The sequence below is a fragment of the Corvus brachyrhynchos genome, unplaced genomic scaffold, assembly GCF_000691975.1.
Source record: "Corvus brachyrhynchos isolate BGI_N302 unplaced genomic scaffold, ASM69197v1 scaffold60, whole genome shotgun sequence".
Taxonomy (NCBI): Eukaryota; Metazoa; Chordata; class Aves; order Passeriformes; family Corvidae; genus Corvus; species Corvus brachyrhynchos.
In genome coordinates this window covers 7,598,289-7,618,344 of record NW_008236767.1, presented here as the reverse complement: position 1 = coordinate 7,618,344, position 20,056 = coordinate 7,598,289, and the positions used below count along the sequence as shown (strand labels likewise).

Sequence of the window (20,056 nt, the reverse complement as noted above, 5' to 3'; positions counted from 1 at the left end):
TGCTGAATAACAATCATGACCAGGCATTAACATCCAGTGTCCACCCAGCTAGATAGGCTAAGGCAACCAGGCTTGAAACAATATTTCTAACTTGGGCTTTTGTTCAGTTAATTCCTACAGCAGAGCCCCAGCCATCCACATTTGGCATAGAGACCATGCTTATTGGCTCAGTGAGCTATCCTGGAAATCATCCCTTGTGGGGGAATACCCCACTGATGCTGGATGGTTCTTATGAAAGCTTATTTAGCCACCTGATACATGGAAGGGCAGAGGAACTGCTACATGTAGCCCATCCCATACCCCATAATGGCACCGTGTGTGCCATTTACCAACTGGCATGAGCTACAACAGCTGTGGGGCTTATGTTAAGCACATAGAACTGATCTGACCAATGTATTACCTTCAGGTTGGGAGGATTCTTCTGATTTATCATCATCTTCCAGTTTCTCCTCTTCATCTTCTTCTGAACCTTTCTCAGAAATAGATTTTGGATCTACATCTGTACTCATTTCTATGTCTTTCAATTCACATTTAACAGAGCCAGGCTCGGCCTCAGCATCACAGTCTGGTTTAGTGTCCTTATCTGCAGTATCTGTCTCCTCTTTGATTTCAGACTTTTCTTTGGCTGCTGGATTTTCAGACCCTTCAACTTTAGACTCTGTTTGTTCTGTAGTCTTTTCTTCTTGTACTGGTGTGGATGGGACAATTGGGGGTGTTTGACTGCAGCCAGCACCCAGAGGGTTTACAGAAGAGACAGTATTTGCATTACCTGTCCCTCTGTTTTGAGCAAAGTTTTTATGAGCCTCAAGAAAAGAGAGTTCAGGATCATTCAGAATGTGATAATCTGTCCTACTGACTCCATGTTTAGCAGCACCAATCAGTAAGTCTTTATCATGTTTACCACACTCCCACCACTCTGGCAGGTCCAGACTTGGCTGACAAAGTTTTAGCCTCTCCCCCAGCTGCGGGTGATGGAGAACCTGTTCCCGGATCTTGCGCAGCAGCTCGATGCGATACAAAGTTCTAGAAGCGCGCTCCTCTGTGATCGGCTCAATCAGCGTGGAAAGATCAGGAGGTTCTGCAAGGACACCGAGTTGTATTGTTTAACATGGACTGAATGCACACCCAATTTCAAAATCTTTACACCTGGGCATGAAGTTTCAACAGTCCCATGGTCTCACAATATTCATGTTGATTTCCAGTCAGTTAAAACTTACCATCATCCGGTTTGACTGGCATTCGGCACACTCGTCTACACATATTCACAAAGCCATTAAAATACTTTTCCAAGCTTTCATCGGACTTTTTGTCAAGCCTGGCAAATGCTCTGAATTGATTCCACTCAAACTGATGTTTCACAGGATCAAAAATAACTCCGAAAGTAGACACCACACGATAAAAATCAGCTTCTTCTCTTCTTGTCCACCTAGTCAAGGAAGAAGCAGGAGATGTGAGGCCACTGGATAAATGAGAGTCCAAACACAGTTTAAAAGCCTCAAAACCCCCTTAGTTTATTCTTTCAAAACAAAAGAGCAGTATGGGTGACACACAAGCTCAAATAAGATTTAAAGATAGATATCACCAGGAAACTCACTTTTGTCGTTTCTCAGTTATTATAGCCTCCCTTTCTGCCTCCAGTGCCCTCACTTCTTCTCGAGGCCGACGTCTCCTGCGGTCAGTCTTCATTAGTGCCTCTTGCCTCATTTGTTGCCTTTTATAGCTGCGCTGATAGGCAGTAATGAGGCGACGCAGACGGGTAGTCAGGGTTGAAGTGTTGGGCCAGTAGAGTTGCCCTAAATCAGCATTGCTTTCACTGTGCTTGTCTAGAGAACAGAGAAGTATTTGCACTGCAAAACCAACACTAAACATTTCCAAGTTTCTATGGCTATAACTGGATTCCTGTTTTATCAGATAAGAACATGTGCCTCTAATACTGGTGCATAATGAATTAGAAACAGGATAACTATTGGTAAGAGAGAAAAAATAGAATCAAACCATCCAACTCTAAGAAATGCTTGAGAAGCATTTAGAGATAACCATCAAGCATTATGATTTGATGTTATGAATGCAAACATATTATGAGCACTGTAAGTATTTAAATTAATGCAATGCATCTTTAAATACATTGCTAAGAAGATCATTCTGCCTCTGAGGAAACACCTATGCTTATCGTTTCCCACTTTATTATTATCACTTAAACTTGGCAATTTTCCTCCATACTGAGGAAACAACGTATTTGTAACTTCCAAGATTATCTCGGCAAAACCATCAACGGCTGCATTATGAAACATCCGGTCTTTATCATCATGGTTTCTACTATGTAATTAGAAATCCAGAGAACCATAATGTGGATTATTCAAAGACAGTATGTAATTGTTTTGAAAAATGTGAAGCATGAAGAGATTTGGCAGCAAAAAGCTTACTGTGGTATTGTCCCAAAACACTTCCTATCCCTTTATGTGGTAATATAAACAGCCCACCTTTCACTAAACAATCCCTTTTTGCCTTTTTAATTTCTTTGCTGTAAGTCTTACTTGTGTGTGATTCTATGGACTCCTCTTTATCTTCTGGAGGTGAGTTTGCGAATTCCTTGGGGAGAAGACAGAAGTTATTTTAGTTTTCAGTTTTGACCATATGTCATGATTTGAGGAGAAAAATATGTCATCTGTCTAACACAGCAGCAAACAATCTTTGTAAGGTGTGTTTATCTGGTAGCTCTCAAACTTTAAAACACACATTAAAATAAATATGGACAATCAATTATAATTGTACATATTTGTAATTACAGAAAATTGGGAGTTCTTACATCAATTTCATCCTTGAAAGGAGTTCTAGTTGGCTTATATTCTGGATCTTCATCCTCTCTGTCAAATTCACCCCTATAAAATATTTTAAAAATATTTTCAAGAAAAATACTGGTTTTGAGAGGGGGCTGATTTTCTGGACAAAAGAAAAAAAAAAGCTACAAAAGCCATCGGTATGTTGTACCAAGTTACACATTTATATTTCATGCTCAACTGTGTAAACAATTCTATGTACTTTGTACATCATATGATCACTTCATATCCTCAGGCAGCATGTAAGTATAATATGACATATGAAACCATGCCAACATATACAATGCTGATAAAGTTTATTAATTTTTTCATGTCCTCCTTACCCATCACCACCATCTGCTAACATGTCTGTCCCTCTCTGTTCAGCAGCTATGGCCTTTGCATCAGGCATGCCAACCCGTTCCAGAAAGCACAGTGCTGGATCAGCTCTCATAGAATTGTACTTCTCATAACCTGCATGCAGAGCGGGAGACAAATGCTTTTTTAAAAGCTATGACCAGCTGTGAATAGAACAGGTCGAGGCAGTAGAAGTACTATTTTCTGGATTCATTGATTTATTTTTAAATAAAACAAAGGAGCTGTCACCATGCTGGAAACATTTAATTCATGTAAAAAAATTGTTCATGTTGGTAAATTCCAACAGCACGGAAACATTTTCCCATCAATAACATTAACACATATAAGACAGTGAAGAAAGCACTAAACTTCATGTCATTATAAAGTAAAGTAAAAACCTTTCACAAGTGAAAAATTTCTTTAAGTTTCCTATATGACTTTCACAGTGGCTCTTGACATTCGATACTTGCCAGTGGAAACACGCAGACGCGAATGGAAGCGCACACATACACACACACGTATTTTCTATAGCTCCAGCCCTGCTGGAACCCTCAATATAGGCTGCAAAAATGCTGTATACATGGGTTATACGTAAGGCCAACGAACCTGTCTTATTAGGTTTAGGATGATGCATGTCAGTAAGATGACACTGTTCCCTCTATGGTTTTCAAACTGCTGTTTGCTTTTTTACTGCCCAAGTTGACTAGATGGAAAATGGCAGATCCCAACAGTGCACTGCAGGAAAATGATTTTTAGACTAGACTTGCCTCAGCTGAGCCCACAACACAGAGCTGCTGTACATAGGCAGAACAGCACAATTCAATTAGGATTTGTACTACAACACACTGCTCCTAACTGCTGTAGAGCCTCAAGCCAAACTGTAATCATGAAAGGTTTTATAAGCCATCATTCTCCCCTTTAGTCAGGCTGGGCTGCTGAGAATACCTCTGCGACCTCCAGAGAATTGGGATTATAATCAGGAATCGCTCACTGTATATATCATGCCAGCTCTGCATCCCCAGCCTTTCAAAGTTAACAAGGCTGCATCCCACTCAAGGGAGCCGGGAGTTCTCAACACTGACATTTGTGAAATATTGCTTGGAACAAAGCCCAGGAGGCACTTGTACAGATTAATAGCAGAGGTTAAGCCCACCGTCCACTTTGACACTGGTTGGCAGAGTTAGCAAGTGAAGCAGTGCTGGAAGCAAAGTTTATGGAGATCTATCTTTCTATTTGGCTATTATTTAAACAAATATGGCTTTGTTTTATTTACAGCCAAGAAAGTAATGTTTTCTTCTCAAATGTTCTGCAAACATTTAAAAACAGCATCTGATATTTACAGCTCATATTATGTTTTTAATGCAGGCAAGAAAAAAGGGAGATACAAGCCAACAGTTCTTTGGAACAATACTTGTTAATATTATGACTGAACAGTCCTACACACTGAAAGCTTTACAACTGAGTTTTGTTGAGAGTGAGACATCACTTACCGTGTTTAAATACTCCAATTAAAAGGGATTTATCTGCCTCCTTATCCCACCAGTCTGCAGGAACTTCAGCATGGAATGGCTCAGGTATCCATACATCTACTTCACTGTCAAGACAGCATTATATACATTCTCAAAGGTATTATTGGACAAAGATTAAAAAAACAGAACAAAAAAAGCCAACCCAAAAACCCCCAAGTGGTTTATGCTGCTCTATAAATATAAATTTTGAGGTAGAAAACCACCCCAAAACCCAATAGCCTAAAAAAATAATTAGGATGGTTAAACAAACAAACAACAAAAAATAATTAATCAACCAAAAAAACCCTCAACATCCCACCCCCATCCCCCCATTAAGCTATTTTGGGAGTCAAATGGTTATCTAAATATGATTCATTTAAGGTCTTAGTATTTTTAAAAAATCTTTTAAATTGAGATAGAATAATCCCTCAATATTAGCAGAACTGCAAATCCACTTCTGTCATTTCCCACATCGTTTCCTCCCCCAAGAAAATTACCCACTGCACTTGATAAAATAATAAGGCTGCCGGAGAATAGACATGTAAGAGATAAAGTGTGACCACCTCTAAATGCTGCATTATTATAGTACGTGTACTTTACAAAAGCCAGTGTCATAAAGCAAAAAATAAACCTGCACTTGCACTAACCTTGAGTCAGCACCCTCTAAGATCTTGTCTGCTTGGTCCCCTATAACTTCTTGTCGTAGATAGTAGAGCATGCGGACACGCAGCAGGACCCTGGAGAGGAAGGCAGAGGGGGGAAAAAGTTCTTAACTTCAGGACTGTTTGCCAACAGTGGCTTTTGGCAGCTGCTGCTGTTCATCCATCATCCTGCCAAGGCTGATTAGCCATGCTGTATGGTAGGCTTGAAGCGTGACAGATGGTGGCACATAATCACCTCTGTGTGGTGCTTTCTGCTGGCTTCCAACAGGCCTGCCTGGCAACTGCTTACACTGCACAGAGAGGGACCCAGCTCAGCCCGGCCCCGGCGCATTTCATTTAGTTCTACCTAGTGCAGCTTGTGAAGTTTAGACACGTACTCTACCACTGCCTCTGAAGTATTGAAGCAAGTTTGTAAACAACTGAGCAGATGGCTTTCAGTAACTGTTCTGCTTCATTATCTCATAAAATTTCCTCAGCTGCTGCCTTAATACCATTTTTGGAAGCACATCAGAAGTTGTAGGAATAAACGAGATATAAAATCTGGTTTTACTACCTTACAATAAACCCTCAATATGGAATGTCAGGTTTTTCAGATTATACAACTTTTTGCTTCTGAGAATGGGGGGGGAAAAATAATCCCCCATTTCCCTTGGGAGATATTAACTACTTTTACTCTTTATAGTTCAAACTGCTATTTAATTTTACCTATGCACAATCTAACTGTTACAAGGAAGTGAAAAATCTTCATTGCCAAGTTAATTTTTCCCCATTTCTGCAATACTACAGTCGTTTTTGGAAGCACTGTCAGGTGTTGTGGTCGCACTCGAAGCTGGCAGGAGAGAGAATGGCAGACTGGATTTTCAAGGAGACTAGAAAAGAGGTCATTTCTGTAGAAAAAGTATCTACCTGAAAATAATCCTGCTCTCCCCTATGTTTACCCAATTCAGGGCACCCCCTGCTGCCTAGTTCATGAAGTAAAACCAGTACCAGCTAAGATGGAGATTACTCAGCCCGCCCTCTCACTGTACCCAAATCCATCACGGCAACTGTTGAATTGCTGCTGCTCCTGGAACAGCAAGATGACCAGGGAAGCAGTAATCTGATCACCCACTTGCATGAAAAATTTAGACCACCACCAGTTTTGAGATCTCCTTGTTAGAGATCAGGTGCCACTGGAGCAATACCCGGTTTCACACATGTTATTCAATCAAACCTCGGAAGCGCAGGGATTTGAATTAAAGTCATGTCTGCAATTCAAAACACGTCAGACATGCTTCTTTCTGTATACACAGTAACTGGGACCAGTAAGGTGTCCCTGCGCCCTGTGTGGCTATGTAAATAAGCTGTTGAGGGTCTCTATCAGCTTAGTATTAAGCAATAACAGCTGTTACATCAGGCCAAAGAGAGAAGCATGAAATAAAACCCAAGATAAACCAAAAACCACTGGCTCTTTGCACCTTTCAGGAGTCCTATGCATTAAACCAGCATACATGGTACTTTAGGAGAGGACACCAATTCTTACAAAGGCAACTTCTACTGGTACCTTTTGAAGGAAATTACTCAGATTATTAACTGGCTCCACCTCTGTTTGATTTTACCTGTGCTAAAAACATGTGGCTTCTACAATTCATTTAGTCCTGGTGAATCTGGGAAGTGAAGGAAAAAGATAGCAACTGAAAACATTCATGCACATTTACCAGTCTTCCCAGTCCTTGTAATTTTCTATTGTATTATTAAAGAAGCAGTACTTAAAAAATGAATTTAAGTGGGATCTGCAAACTGATACAGCAAGTAATGACGACATGTTACCTGAGAGATTAAAGTAATGTTACAGGAAAGAATTTTATTACTTTAAGAGCAAGTGAAATGTAGTAACAGACTCAAGTAACAGTTCAGAAAAATCAGAAAGCAGTTTATTTGGAAGTGCACTCACTAACGTAATTCTATGAATATCTGTTGTCATCAGCTAAAAATCAAGCTTGGTTAGCATCTGGACTTGAGCTAATAAACCCCTTAAATTCCTTTCCTTCTTCATATCACACCCCCTATTGACAGCCCACAGGTACTTTTCAAATCAATAATTTCTTTCCACTAAACAGTATTAATGAGACACAATACATATTCAAACCACAAAAGTAAAGACGACCTTTCACTAACACTGCATTGCAACTGTATGATATATATATATATATATATATAATGAGGAGTAGAAATTTAAAAACAAAACCAAACACCACAAAATCCCAAAAGCAATCAACCACATCCCCAACTCTAAACCAAGGTGGTTTTGGGACAAGGTTCAGTGTCTGTAATGGAGAATATAGTAAGCAAAACTGAGATGGCATCAAAGAAAGCTGACACAAAAATAAGATATTACAAAACAAAAGCCAAAAGAAAATATGTAAGAAAGGCTCTTAAGAGACATTCATACAACAATAAAACATTATGTACAATGATCTTTATCGCCAAAGGCCTTTGGTTTAGTAACGTGTTTAGAATTTCAAAAATAAAATCAGGACAAATCAATTCAGGTAGAAGAGTTTGGTGAGAAATTTCATCTCAAAGGAGAAAGAATAAATATTCTGTATGATGTGGAGAGCAAGCAAGAAAGGGAGAGAAAAAATGAAGACAAAAGATACACCCACATATAGGTGAACTACTACATGAAACTCGTGAAACTAAGAACTGGATATATGAGTTTAACATCTATGGAACAGAACTTTAAACACCAGCCTGAGGGACCCCACAAGAAGGTAGGAAACAAACAGCTTTTATTTAAAGATAGCCAATTGTCAAGTGAAATAGACTTAGTGTAGGAATATAGTCTTCACTTTCTATAGTAAGATAGCCAATTGTCAAGTGAAATAGACTTAGTTTAGGAATATTGTCAAAAAAATAACCTAATCTGATTCCATTCTTATTTAGTAAGTAGAGAATAATTTTCTTCAGAAGTGTGCTGATTGTCATAAAGAGCTTACAGAAGTATCCAGATATCTGTTAAGATGATTATCCCCAAATTAAAAAGTAATAATGGCCTTTACATCCCATTAAATGGCCCTGTGTTCTAGTAAATATATCCAAATGAAGTTGTGGACTTTTCAAAAGCATGTAGTTAAAAAGAATCCCAAACCTCTAAATGAAACATTTATTAGTACTTACTTATTACAGTGATGTTTGAGATGTTTCCTATAGCTGTCTTCTTGAAATAATACATCTGGATTACAGGTTGTGAGCCAATCAGCATCTTGCAGCATTGGCTGTGAACTCTGGGCTTTTACTTTCTTCCCTTTCCTCCCTCTGGGCACTGGTGCAGACAGACCTAGACAAAACCCCAATAGTTCTCACACAATCTGAACAGAAAAACTCTCACCCCAAACAACATTACAAACACACATTTAAAGCTAAGTATCACTGCTATATTCATTACTTTGTGGGCAACACAACCACCAAAAACTGAACAGCAACTTAATTCAGTACAGAAAATTGCAAGCAACAAAGTCAACCAAAACTTTCGTGCAAATTTAGGTGTGAAGATTTCAAAATTCAGAGTGCTAGCCAGAAAATGGTGTTATATAAATATTTCTTGTAAAAATTCTCATGAATCTAAATGGCCGTAAGGAAACAAGCTTTCTGATTTATGGCAATTTAAAAGAGATTAACTCCAGCAATAGGTGCCAACGAAAAATTATGCTGGAATATTTGTTTACAACTAATTTAAGGCAAAGAGCACTGCATTTTACAAAGTGTCTGAGGGAGACTTCCCCTTTAAGTACGGACCAAGTCAAAGCCCACCTTACTCATAAAATCTGACAAGATCCTACGACATGTCAGAATGGCTATAGTTTAAACCAAATACATAGCACGACTGAAGCAATTCTTCCCTATTTACTAGCATCATTATTTGATTGTGGTAGACATACCAGAATGATTAACCAAAGCTCGAGTTTGCCCATCTGCAGTTGGAGTGATCAGATCCCAGATGAAACTTTTGATATTTTCATCCCCTTTGTAATGATTAAGACAATACACCAGGATAGTCCGGCAGATGGTTTCCACATCTTGCTCTGTTAGCTGACGTTTATAGCGCCCATGTGAGAGGATGTCAGTCCATCGACCCCAGCTATAAGAAAAATATGTTCAATACAAAAGCCAGGGTACTGGTATTTTAATTTGTGACTTTCAATTGAACTCCTTGTATCAAGCAAGTTGGGACCTCCTGTGTTAGCACTAATGCATTTTGCATTTGTAGGTTACATCAGGGAATCCAACCTCCAGCACCAAAGAGTTAAGAATGTTTATTTTACAGAACAGGCAATAAGTTCACTGCTCGTAAAGCTGCAATTGAACTACACTCAAATTAATAAAGTACATATGTTTAACTCTAAAGGTCCCAGTAAGCTACAAACAGGAAACTCAACCAATTCCTACAATCATGGGATTTGGGGAACCATTCCTATTTTGATCCAGAAACCTATTACTAGCAACTGTTGCACAATAATTTCTAAAATAAAGACAGTCGTTCTGAAGGCCACCGTGTTAGAAGTCAAATACAGCTACCTGCTTGCAAAGAGATGAAATTCAAATTGGCACACTCAATGGGAAAAATGTCAAGTACCAAATATCTGAATTTAAATGGTGCCAAAATACCAGAATATATGTTGAAAAAGTCTAGATTGACTGTTGATTTCAAAACCATTTTGTTCTTTACAAATACACTATTACTCTCTTCAACACTTAGAAAAGAGAGGTTAAAACTCATTAACTCAAGAATTCTTTACACTGAGAAACCAGAAACAAATATTCTGTCATCACAAAACCACTTATCTTACCAGTGAGCTCATAGCCATCTGTGAGACACTCAGATACTTTAAACTAAATAACACATATATAAGCAATTTATATATATAGCAACCAAAAAAAATCTAACTGGCATGTATAAGCATTATACAGTGTGATATTTTGGGAATGTGTCCAAGAGAAGGATGAGTTATTTACTATATATAATTTTTTTTCAGATCTTTAGCCACAATTAGTATATTTTATTTGCATATCTTACCCATAAACCAACAAGTTCTTCTCCACTCTGAAACATTCACTTCGTGCATAACCTTGAGATTTGTCCTGAGGCCTACGGGGCTTAGTGCTAGGCTTTTCTTCAGAATCGCTTTCCAGGTCTGAAAACTCCATCAGTTCATCCTCTTTGACTGCACTGTAGAGTCTGGTTTGCTTCCTTACTCTTGGTGTATCAATAACTAGGTTGTTCTAAAATGAAAGGGAAAAGGTATAAATTTGGGGGGAGGGGAGGGGGAATCTTCAATTTAATTGCACTACAAACAGTCATAAAGCTCTTACCCTTCCATTTAGAGCATCAATATCCAGCTCAGCTTTCTTTGCCCACTTCTGCCAGAAATTAGGGTCATCCAAAGAAATGTCTGTCCTGTTCCCAGATGCAACGAAACTAGCCTAGTAGAAGTAAAAACACATGGATTGGTTTCTTAACTGCATGCTATGAAGAATACCTATTTTTCACTAGCAAATACAATACTTAGGACTTATGAAGAGGTAGTGTCAAGAAAGAAAAAAGGTAAGCCTGGAAGCTATCAGTACTGGAAATACAGATTCCCAACATTTGCAAGGAAAATACCTAAGATAAGTACACTGAAAAATAAATTGACACAGAAGACAGTTTAATATACTTCCACCTATTCTGGTCACATTTTGTTCATTTTCCTCTGAATGTCAATGCACACCTTTGCAAATGTTGAGCCTTTTCCTTCAGATTCAATGGTAATTGTGTGTGTTCGTCTTAAGAGAATCTGATCAATATCCTCTTCACAAAATTTAGACCCTTCATCTTCCTCATCCATCAGAGCACCATATGCCCCCTTTCGAAGAAGATCTTCTATTTCTTTTTTAGAAAGCTGTTGCACCTGTAACACATAAGGGGTTATGGTTTTGGGGTTTTTTTGACACCAGCCAGTGGTGTTCACCTGACAGCAGAATCAGATGGATTGTCCTCTTACTTGGCATTTTAAGAACTGAAGCTCTACAATAATGTGGAAATGGTCAATTAAACATTCATGCTGAAATCACCTTTTAAAGAAGAATACAAACAACAAAATTCTCAGGGTGAAGTTATGTGAGTGGTTTAAACGACTTAATAATTCATTGTCACTGAATCCCTTTAGCTCTGATGACTGCTAAACTCCTCCTGGGAGCAGATTTAACTTAGTAACCTGACAAAAAAGCTAAAGCAAAAAGAAGTCCCAAAGCAAAAAGGCTACACCAGCAAAAGCTAGCTAGAAGAACTCCATAAAGTGCCAAGATCAACATAATGTAAAGGGTGGAATGATGAGAATGGATCAGGATTGAGGGAACACGACTCCACCTGCCCCCTTTTGGCAATAAGTGCGCCATTAGATAGGCTGAGCCAGTTCATGTAGCCAATGCCCTTAATTAACCCGACTTTAAAGTATCAGCCACACTCCATCTGAAAACAACTGTTCTCCAGCTAAAACGCAAGGCAAAGCATAACACGCTCATAGCATTTGTTGATAATGCACCTTAAAAAATTAATCCTTACCCCATTTGTGGCATTTTCTCTTCCACTCATAGATTGCAGCACAGCTTTATCAAGGCCCAACTTCAAGCTAGCTTTGTCGAACATTTCCCTTTCATAAGAATTCCTTGTTATCAATCTGTAAATTTTCACTGATTTGCTCTGCCCTATTCTGTGACATCGTGCTTGAGCCTGAAAAAACAAAGACAGATATTCAGTTACAGGTTACAAATATAAGAAAAAAAAATTTAAATAATCAATACAGGGAACTTTAGAAGGTTTTTTTTTCAATACAAATAATATTGTTTATGCTTTCAAGAGCGGGACAACAGATAATTTGTCTTGTAGGTGAAGAAAATTTCACAGTAAAAAGGCAAAGAGAAATTTTCAATAAAATCATCTCTTGTAATATTACCTGGAGGTCATTTTGGGGGTTCCAGTCTGAATCAAAAATGATGCAGGTATCAGCAGCAGTAAGATTAATGCCCAAACCTCCTGCCCTTGTACACAGCAGGAAAACAAACCTATCAGAATCAGGTCTTGAAAACCTGTCAATAGCTGCCTGACGCAAGTTGCCTCTCACTCGACCATCAATTCGTTCGTATGGGTACCTGAAAAATAGATGCATTATAGAGATTGCTTTACTGCCATGGCATTGCTTCTTTAGAAGAATATGCAATTAAAAACAACAAAGACAAATATGCTACTATGGGGTCAGAAGAACTACAACTAAGAGACTAACTTAATCAGTAAAGACATACTACTTTGTCTCTTTCCTTAGTAAAGAACAGACTGACTCCAAGGAATTCAATAAAAATTTAGGCCTAAACTAAAAACTCTAGAGCCACCAAAACATTTAACTGAGAGTTAAACTGAGAACCTAACAGCTCTCCATATGGGGTAATTTTCTATTCACCCAAATCAAAATACAAAATTCTGTTTTAATTTCTTCCCTTTCTACATGGGTTTCTACACAGGTTAAATGTGGTGGTCACTGAGGAAGGCACAGTTTATTTACAGTTGTATTATATTGTTGCTCTCACCGTCTTTGAATGAGGTAGTCTTCCAGTATGTCCAAGCAGCGCACCATCTGGGAAAAGATAAGCACCCTGTGGCCACCAGCCTTCAGTTTTGGCAGCAGCTTGTCAATCAGTACTAGCTTGCCAGCAGCCTGGATCATTGCCTGGAGCTGAAAATCTGGAGAGTCGGCATTGTGTGTTTCTTTAAACTCTTCCAAAATTTTCTCTTCAGCACCTGCAAAGATTGGACAGCAATACATGAACACTGCAAAGGGTTTTATTAATAAACAATGAGCTCGCCTTCAACACCCTATAGAAACTGCAGGAATGTTTTAAGCACTATGTAAATAAACATTTATAAAAAAAAATAAACATTTATAAAAAATATTAAGCTTAAATTTAAAGCAAACATATACACAAATACAGCCTAAATAAAAAATAACACTGAAAATTCATTTTTCCCTCTTTTGAACAACACCAAACTCTTTCCTAAATAAATTCATAGAACTATTTGATGCACACAATTCAATGAAAAAAAAAGAAAAAAGATGAAAAAATTAAACATATTTCAACTGATAAAATTGAGTTTTTGTCCTTTTAAAAATGCAACATGAAAGAAAAAAAAGTCTTGTTTCTACAAGAAAATACAAGGGATACAAATAACATTTAATGTCTGTGCCTCTGAAATCAGCCTTAAACATCCACATGACCTGAAACCTGCTCCTTTCATTATTAATTATAAAACCAAAATCCAAGTAATTAAAAACCTCTTCACTGAATGTATTTTTTTTGTTCAGTTTGATGAAGCTATCCAATGTATTTATTTTTTCCAGCATTAGTCAAAAGTTCTTTCTGGTCACTCGCTTTGCCTATGAATGATATGCACAGCAGCAACTATTTGCTTGTTCTGCTCACTATCAGGAGACTACAGACCAAGTTTAAGTCTTCTCTTCAACCTCTCCTATGCTTTTACTCCATTTTTTATTTCACTTCTACAAACAGTGGACAATTCCAAGAACTATCAGATTGCTCTTCTTGGCACATAAAGGGTTAGGAATCTTTGTTTTAAGCTTATTTCACCTCCAAATAAACCCTTTTTTGGAGCCATCTTTTTTTGCCTCTGCTTTGGTTTTTTTTTTAAACAAAATGTAGTTTCTAAAATATTTCTGGTTCGTCTAATATTCAGCTTCCATACTGCTTTTGAATAGCACACGGAAAGATGGAAGGGTTGGGGGAGGGGGAAGAACAGCTTACTGCCAGGCTTCTGCTGAGCATCTCTCTCTCAAATCCCAGCTCTAAGTAGATGCCTGTAAACAAACACGGAAACGCACCCTCCCTGTGTGATCGCTGGTTCAGTGCCTGCTGTAATGCGGTGCCTGAACCAGATTTCACCCAGAGCAGGCTGCCTGACAGCTTCGTGCTGCTCCATGCACTCCCACTACTCGCTTTTACAGAACCTGATGGACTCAAGATGTGATCACATTTCAAGGTAGTTTTATGTCCCTGGATTCTCCTGATCTGGATTCCCTGCTCCAAGCACTACTCATCCTAATGGTTTGCAGATAAGAAAAGTAAGCCTGGATGAAATTAGTGTAAGCAGACACTCAAAGTTCCTTTCAATCGTATCATCTCCCATCTTTGCAAAAAAAGGTAGAATTTTGGGCACTAAATCTGCAATTCTGTACTGAACTTTGGCAATTTCAGGATACAGCAGGCTGTCAAGCAGTTCGTATACAGTAATTTCAGTAATCTTTCCAAGTTACATCCATTATTTCTTACTCAACTGTGATATCCAAATTTAAGTTTCACTACTATGAATCAAACCAATACGCAAGAACAGCATCTGCAAAAGCAAACCACACCGCAACAAACCCACAATCTGGTCTAATGAATGGTGAATTTGTAGTATCAGAGCTTGGCCTTAGCAGGACCCAAATCCACTACAGATAACTCCAAAAATCTGCTCTTTCAATAACTCTGTCCTAGCTAAATCCTGTAAAAGACCCTCCTGGTTTTTTAATTCCTACCTCAATTGCAATTACAACACGTACATTGAGCAGCTTGTTACCCAGAAGTTTCTTGATGCAGTAACTTGCAGGTCTGTAAAACTACTTGCTATTCTAGCTGATTTTTAGCAGGGGATGAAAGGAAGGTATTTGAATGTGTGTTTGGATCAACCAGGGAAACCCCCACTTCTACTCTTCGTTAAGAGAGGCTTCCAGGGCTCAAGGGGGCATAACAAAAAGAGTGAGGAGCCTTTCTGGTGTTCAGCATTAGGCTGTGTAAGTATAGAGGCATTCCCCACTGCTGGTTCTTGGAGACAGAGAGAGGAATGATGTATAAATACTTGAGAAGGGTTGCTATGGAGAAAACAAGGGGTCCAGCCCTAAGAAAAATGACAGACAGTGCTTTACCCAAGTTGGCTGGAGAATACCCAACATACAGCAACTACCTTGAGAAGTCTCCTCCCAGTCTCAGCAGACCACAGAATACATCTATCAATCAAGAAAGCAAGCCCCACTTTGCATTCAACTCCTACCATACTATTTTCATCATATAGCCTTAACTGAAGGTTATATAGAAGACTTGCTTGCAAATCTTACACAAAACAAAACATGTTCAAATGTTCAAATACATGCGCACTACTGCGGGGTCACAAACCCCACACACTTGGAAGAAAATGAGAAGGATTCAAAAACACTTTTATAAAAGCAGTTAAGCCTAGAGAACAGAACTTGCTACTGCAACAAATCATTTATCATGAGAGTAGTATGCAAGGATAAGTACTAGCACTGCAAAAACTCTTAGCAGAAATAAAATAAACTTGTGCCATTACACTAGCTAAAAAGCTGTTAAATATCAATCAACAAAACAGAACCTTGGGCTCAGGCGACTACAGGATGTAGGAGTATTTTCTGTCCTAGAACTATAAAGGATGTATTTGTTTAGTTCCATCTCCACATCAGGATTTCTTTTTCCCCTCAAATCTGAAGGTTCAACTCACCTGCCACATTGCTGAATGATACCAAGCAAGTCCAAAGGTTCAAAAAGTCACAAAAATGTTATAAAGGCAAATGCATTCAAGAGGCAAACCCACCTCCCTTTATTAAGATACAGTCATCAAAAAATATTTGAAGTTTTCTAAATAAACACCTGAACTTTAGAAGTCTCTAAATTATATTAAATGATACAAGACTTCTGAGGGAAAAAAAAAATCCCTGCTGTAGGCAACACTACAAGCACTACTTATAAACTCTATTTGACAAAACAAAGTAGCAGCAAAATATTCAGGTTTTTTTCTTTTAACAAACATGAAATAAGGAAAATTAATAGCAAGGTCAAAAACAGCTGAAAGCCAAGAAGCATCAATTCAGATGCTTATAACCTGAACATCCTAAACTATTCTGATAAACTCATTTATATAATGGACTAACTTAAGCCCAAGAATCAAGTAAAAAACCCAACAAACCCTGCACCAGAACCACAAAACTACTTCACTATATGTCATATGAGTTTAGAAACTGAACAGCCACCAGCATGGATGAGTTGAAGTACTTTGGAGTAAGCCTATATCATGTCTTTGGAATAATTACTTGTGCATGAAATATAATTAGATGTAATTTTGCAGATCAGTTTAAGCATTTTTCCCTCCATTTAAACAAAAAATGTCAAGGAGAAGAACTTAACTACTGCAATATGGAAGTTATACAATAAAAAACCATTTCAGGTTTTTTATTGCATAACATATGGCTCTTGAACAAAACAGTCTTTCATCATGAAGCCTATAACCAGCATAAACCAACCATAAATCATATTTAGTAAGAAACAGGAGCTGGGAAACAAGAAAGTAGTAGAACGCAACCCTTTATGGAGGCTTGTGTTACATCCTCAAAGGGAAGAACTGACCAACACATACAAGTTTACCATACTTCAGACAGCTATAGCTGGCTGGTTCATCATAGAGTTGGTCACTGGAACAGCCTCCCCAGGGAAGTGGTCATGGCACCATGAGTCAAGAGTTTAAAGACCATCTGGTCCTTAAGTCATATGATTTAGTTTTAGGTAGTTCTGTGAGGAGCAGGGAGTTGGACTCAGTAATCCCCGTGGGTCCCTTTCAACTTAAGATATTTTATGATTCTATACTACTTGCCAAAGATAATCCTGATGTAAAACCAATACCATCACACTGAAAAACAGTCATTAAAGTCTAATATGACATTCATCCTAATTTTTCTCTTACTAGTCAAATTAAGAAAATCAACTGACAACATGTGCTATAAAAGCAGGCTTGATCATGATTTCTTACCCTGCAACTTTTTATTCAGAAATTTTAAGTTACTACCTTATGATGTTCTACAGCAAGAAAGTAAATAGCAGCTAACTATAACTGAAGAAAAAATTGCCATATTTATGCCAGCATCCAACAACCTGCATGACAACTGAAGTCTTGTTTGTCACAAATAATAGAAAGGAAAACTTTATAATACCAACATTAACTCAGTCAGGACTAAATTTGCCAGGAAGCCTTGGGAAAAAGCAGCACAGATGCCTGCAAAAGCAGTGCTGTCCTAGCTAGCAGATATCCATACCTATGACAACCTAAAAGGTTATCTCACTTTTCTACTTAAAATAAATGAATAAACATAAAGACACACTAAAATGGAATTTATACGTAGTGAACATCTTTACAACCACTTCTCAAATGAGGAGAAAAGTAGGCAGCCTACCATTAATAAGGTATGGATGATTGCAGCATTTTCTTAGTTCCATCATAGTGTTTAAAAGATTAGGTACATTTGCCTGACCTCCACCCTTGGAAAGAAATGTGAAATTCTTTTCAAGAATAGCACGGTAGTATTTCTTCTGAATATTTGTCAGCTCAACTTCAATGATGGTTTCCTCTTTTGGGGCCAGGTTCTTTTCTACATCCTCCTTGAGACGTCTCAGCATCATTGGCTTCAAAATAGCTTGCAGTTTTTGCACCTGGAAAACAGATGTTTAATGAACTAGCTGAATTAAAACTGCTAAGAATCAAATACTCATTTTTCAATTCCCTTAATTCTAAAAATCTTTGTTTTCTACCTCAGATGCCAAGTAGAGGGCATTCATAAAAAATCTTTCCTCAGTGACTCAGCAGCAGGTTCTCCTTGTTAACTCAGTGACATGCACACTTCTAAAGTCTATTTTTGGTGTGTAGACCTTCTGTTTAGTGATGTCTCTTATTAAATAGACCTCACTGAGATCTATTCTTCTAGACAAGGACTGTACAACACACAAATCATGCAGAGCTAACCCTTTGTTAAATAAGCAACTCTGACACTTTAAGATAACTTTTGCAGTTCACTTCTAATTACTAAGCAGTATTTATTGCTACTTTCCCACTTCAGGTATCTGCTTCTAATTATTTTCTTATTTCCCTAGTTTTGACATCCACTGAATTAGAAAACTGTTTAGGACTGGTCTAAAAATGAAAACATTGTATTTCTGTTAATTTTAATGGCACTGATAATTTTTAGTGTCTCTAGGTTTTGTGGCATATTCTTTAAGATATCCTAAAGGGTGGGAGGGGCAAAGAAGAAAATGTCAGTTTTCTTTAAAAAAAGGCTAAGTTTTTTAAAGTTTTTGTGAAGTCCCTTACATGAAAAGTTCAAACATACTCCATATTGAAAAAACCCAAAACACCTGGCATTTAGGTTGTGTCTCAAAGTACAAACCAGCTCAGTGCTGAAGAGCTAATAATTCACCCTGAAATTGGTCATCATCTCCTGATGCAGAGCCACACAGCAGAAACAAGAACAAAAGACACTTTCTCCTGAATTTACATCATTCCATTCCCTTAGTAATAAAGCAACTTCAGAACACAAGCGGTAATTAGCACGGAGGGATGAACAGTTGAGAAAATATATGGAATAGGATTGCAAGGAATGGAGGAGAAACCCCAAGTCATTAACACATAACCTGTCCCACTTCTTGAAAGACAAACCCAATTCCAAAACATCTGAGTGTCAACAGATAAGGAAGTTCTTCTGAACTTATTGGACCAAGCAATCAAGGCTCTAATTCTGATCATGTCCAATGGCATTATTTTAGTAACAGTTCCATGTGTGGCTTCAAAAGCTACAGTCATTTTGAACTGGCCAGACAAAAGCTGCATTGACAGTTAGGATATATTAGCTCCAGCTCAAACACTGCACTAACAGGACTACATGGCTTCTGCATCAGAGCTGGCTCACTTTCAGTCAGGTCAGTGTCCATTCTGACATGCAATAGCCTGCACAACCTATGGAAACATATCCCATGATTTTGCCAGGAGGCCAGGGGCTAGAGGAAGAGCTATTTCATAATTTAATCTATTATGTATGAAAGAGTTGTTCTCAAAGAAAGTCAACAAATTCAAGCAGTCAAAGTTAAGAGATATCAAAAATTGAATTTTCAGACAAAGACAAAAAAGTTGCATATAAAAAAGCATGCAGTTATTATCACAGGATGCAAAGGGCCAAATTAAGATGCCATGCTTCAGTTAACTCCTAATATTGAGGTGGTTTGGCCTTTTGAAACATTTTGATACATAGAAAGAAACATTTTACATTTTAGATATAAAACATGTTGCACCTAGGGTCTTTCATTTTGTATTGATTTATGCATTTCTGCTATTGGACAGACTGATAAATCTGTTTCTGAGTAAAAAAAAGACCTCCCTCCATTTGGTTACCTCTTACTAAAGTGGGTTTCGAGTATGTTCCTGTTTGCACTTAAATAACTGAGAAAACTCTCAGATGTCAATTCCACAGAAGTTCCAGGGACAGTCCCTTCACTTGGATGCTTAAGGAAGAATGTCAACTGACAAGTTAATTCTCTTACAAGTATTTGCATCCAGAAACCATTACAAGACACCCCACTTCTATTTTTAAGCACTGCATTTTAACAAAGGGATTTTTTTCCTGTTTCTGCATGACCAATGGACAAAGGACTAAAAATAAAAAAACAGAACAGTGATAGGGCAAAATTACTTTTGGCCAAAAGCAAAAAACCATCAGCTGAATGAAAATAAACAAACAAAAGAAGAGATAAACCCACTATGGTCTTCCAGGAAGTAAATAGGTATCAGTTGAAAAAACAAGTAATGAAGTATTTT

General features: G+C 37.9%; 1 protein-coding gene across 5 annotated transcripts in view; it reads right to left on the bottom strand.

The window, feature by feature from the left end:
- Positions 1-20,056, bottom strand: part of CHD7 (chromodomain helicase DNA binding protein 7) — a 128,981-nt gene that overhangs the window by 7,315 nt on the left and 101,610 nt on the right. For all 5 annotated transcript variants that reach the window (XM_017727489.1, XM_017727485.1, XM_017727488.1 and 2 more), the window contains 17 exons: positions 17,649-17,904; positions 12,946-13,156; positions 12,318-12,513; positions 11,927-12,094; positions 11,094-11,273; positions 10,696-10,806; positions 10,400-10,605; positions 9,264-9,463; positions 8,503-8,662; positions 5,329-5,418; positions 4,664-4,767; positions 3,161-3,290; positions 2,807-2,879; positions 2,535-2,589; positions 1,595-1,823; positions 1,218-1,426; positions 401-1,078 (listed from right to left, as the gene is read on the bottom strand). In XM_017727489.1, the coding sequence (XP_017582978.1) occupies positions 401-1,078; positions 1,218-1,426; positions 1,595-1,823; positions 2,535-2,589; positions 2,807-2,879; positions 3,161-3,290; positions 4,664-4,767; positions 5,329-5,418; positions 8,503-8,662; positions 9,264-9,463; positions 10,400-10,605; positions 10,696-10,806; positions 11,094-11,273; positions 11,927-12,094; positions 12,318-12,513; positions 12,946-13,156; positions 17,649-17,904 (3,256 nt within the window). The remainder of the gene's footprint in view (positions 1-400; positions 1,079-1,217; positions 1,427-1,594; positions 1,824-2,534; positions 2,590-2,806; positions 2,880-3,160; positions 3,291-4,663; positions 4,768-5,328; positions 5,419-8,502; positions 8,663-9,263; positions 9,464-10,399; positions 10,606-10,695; positions 10,807-11,093; positions 11,274-11,926; positions 12,095-12,317; positions 12,514-12,945; positions 13,157-17,648; positions 17,905-20,056) is intronic.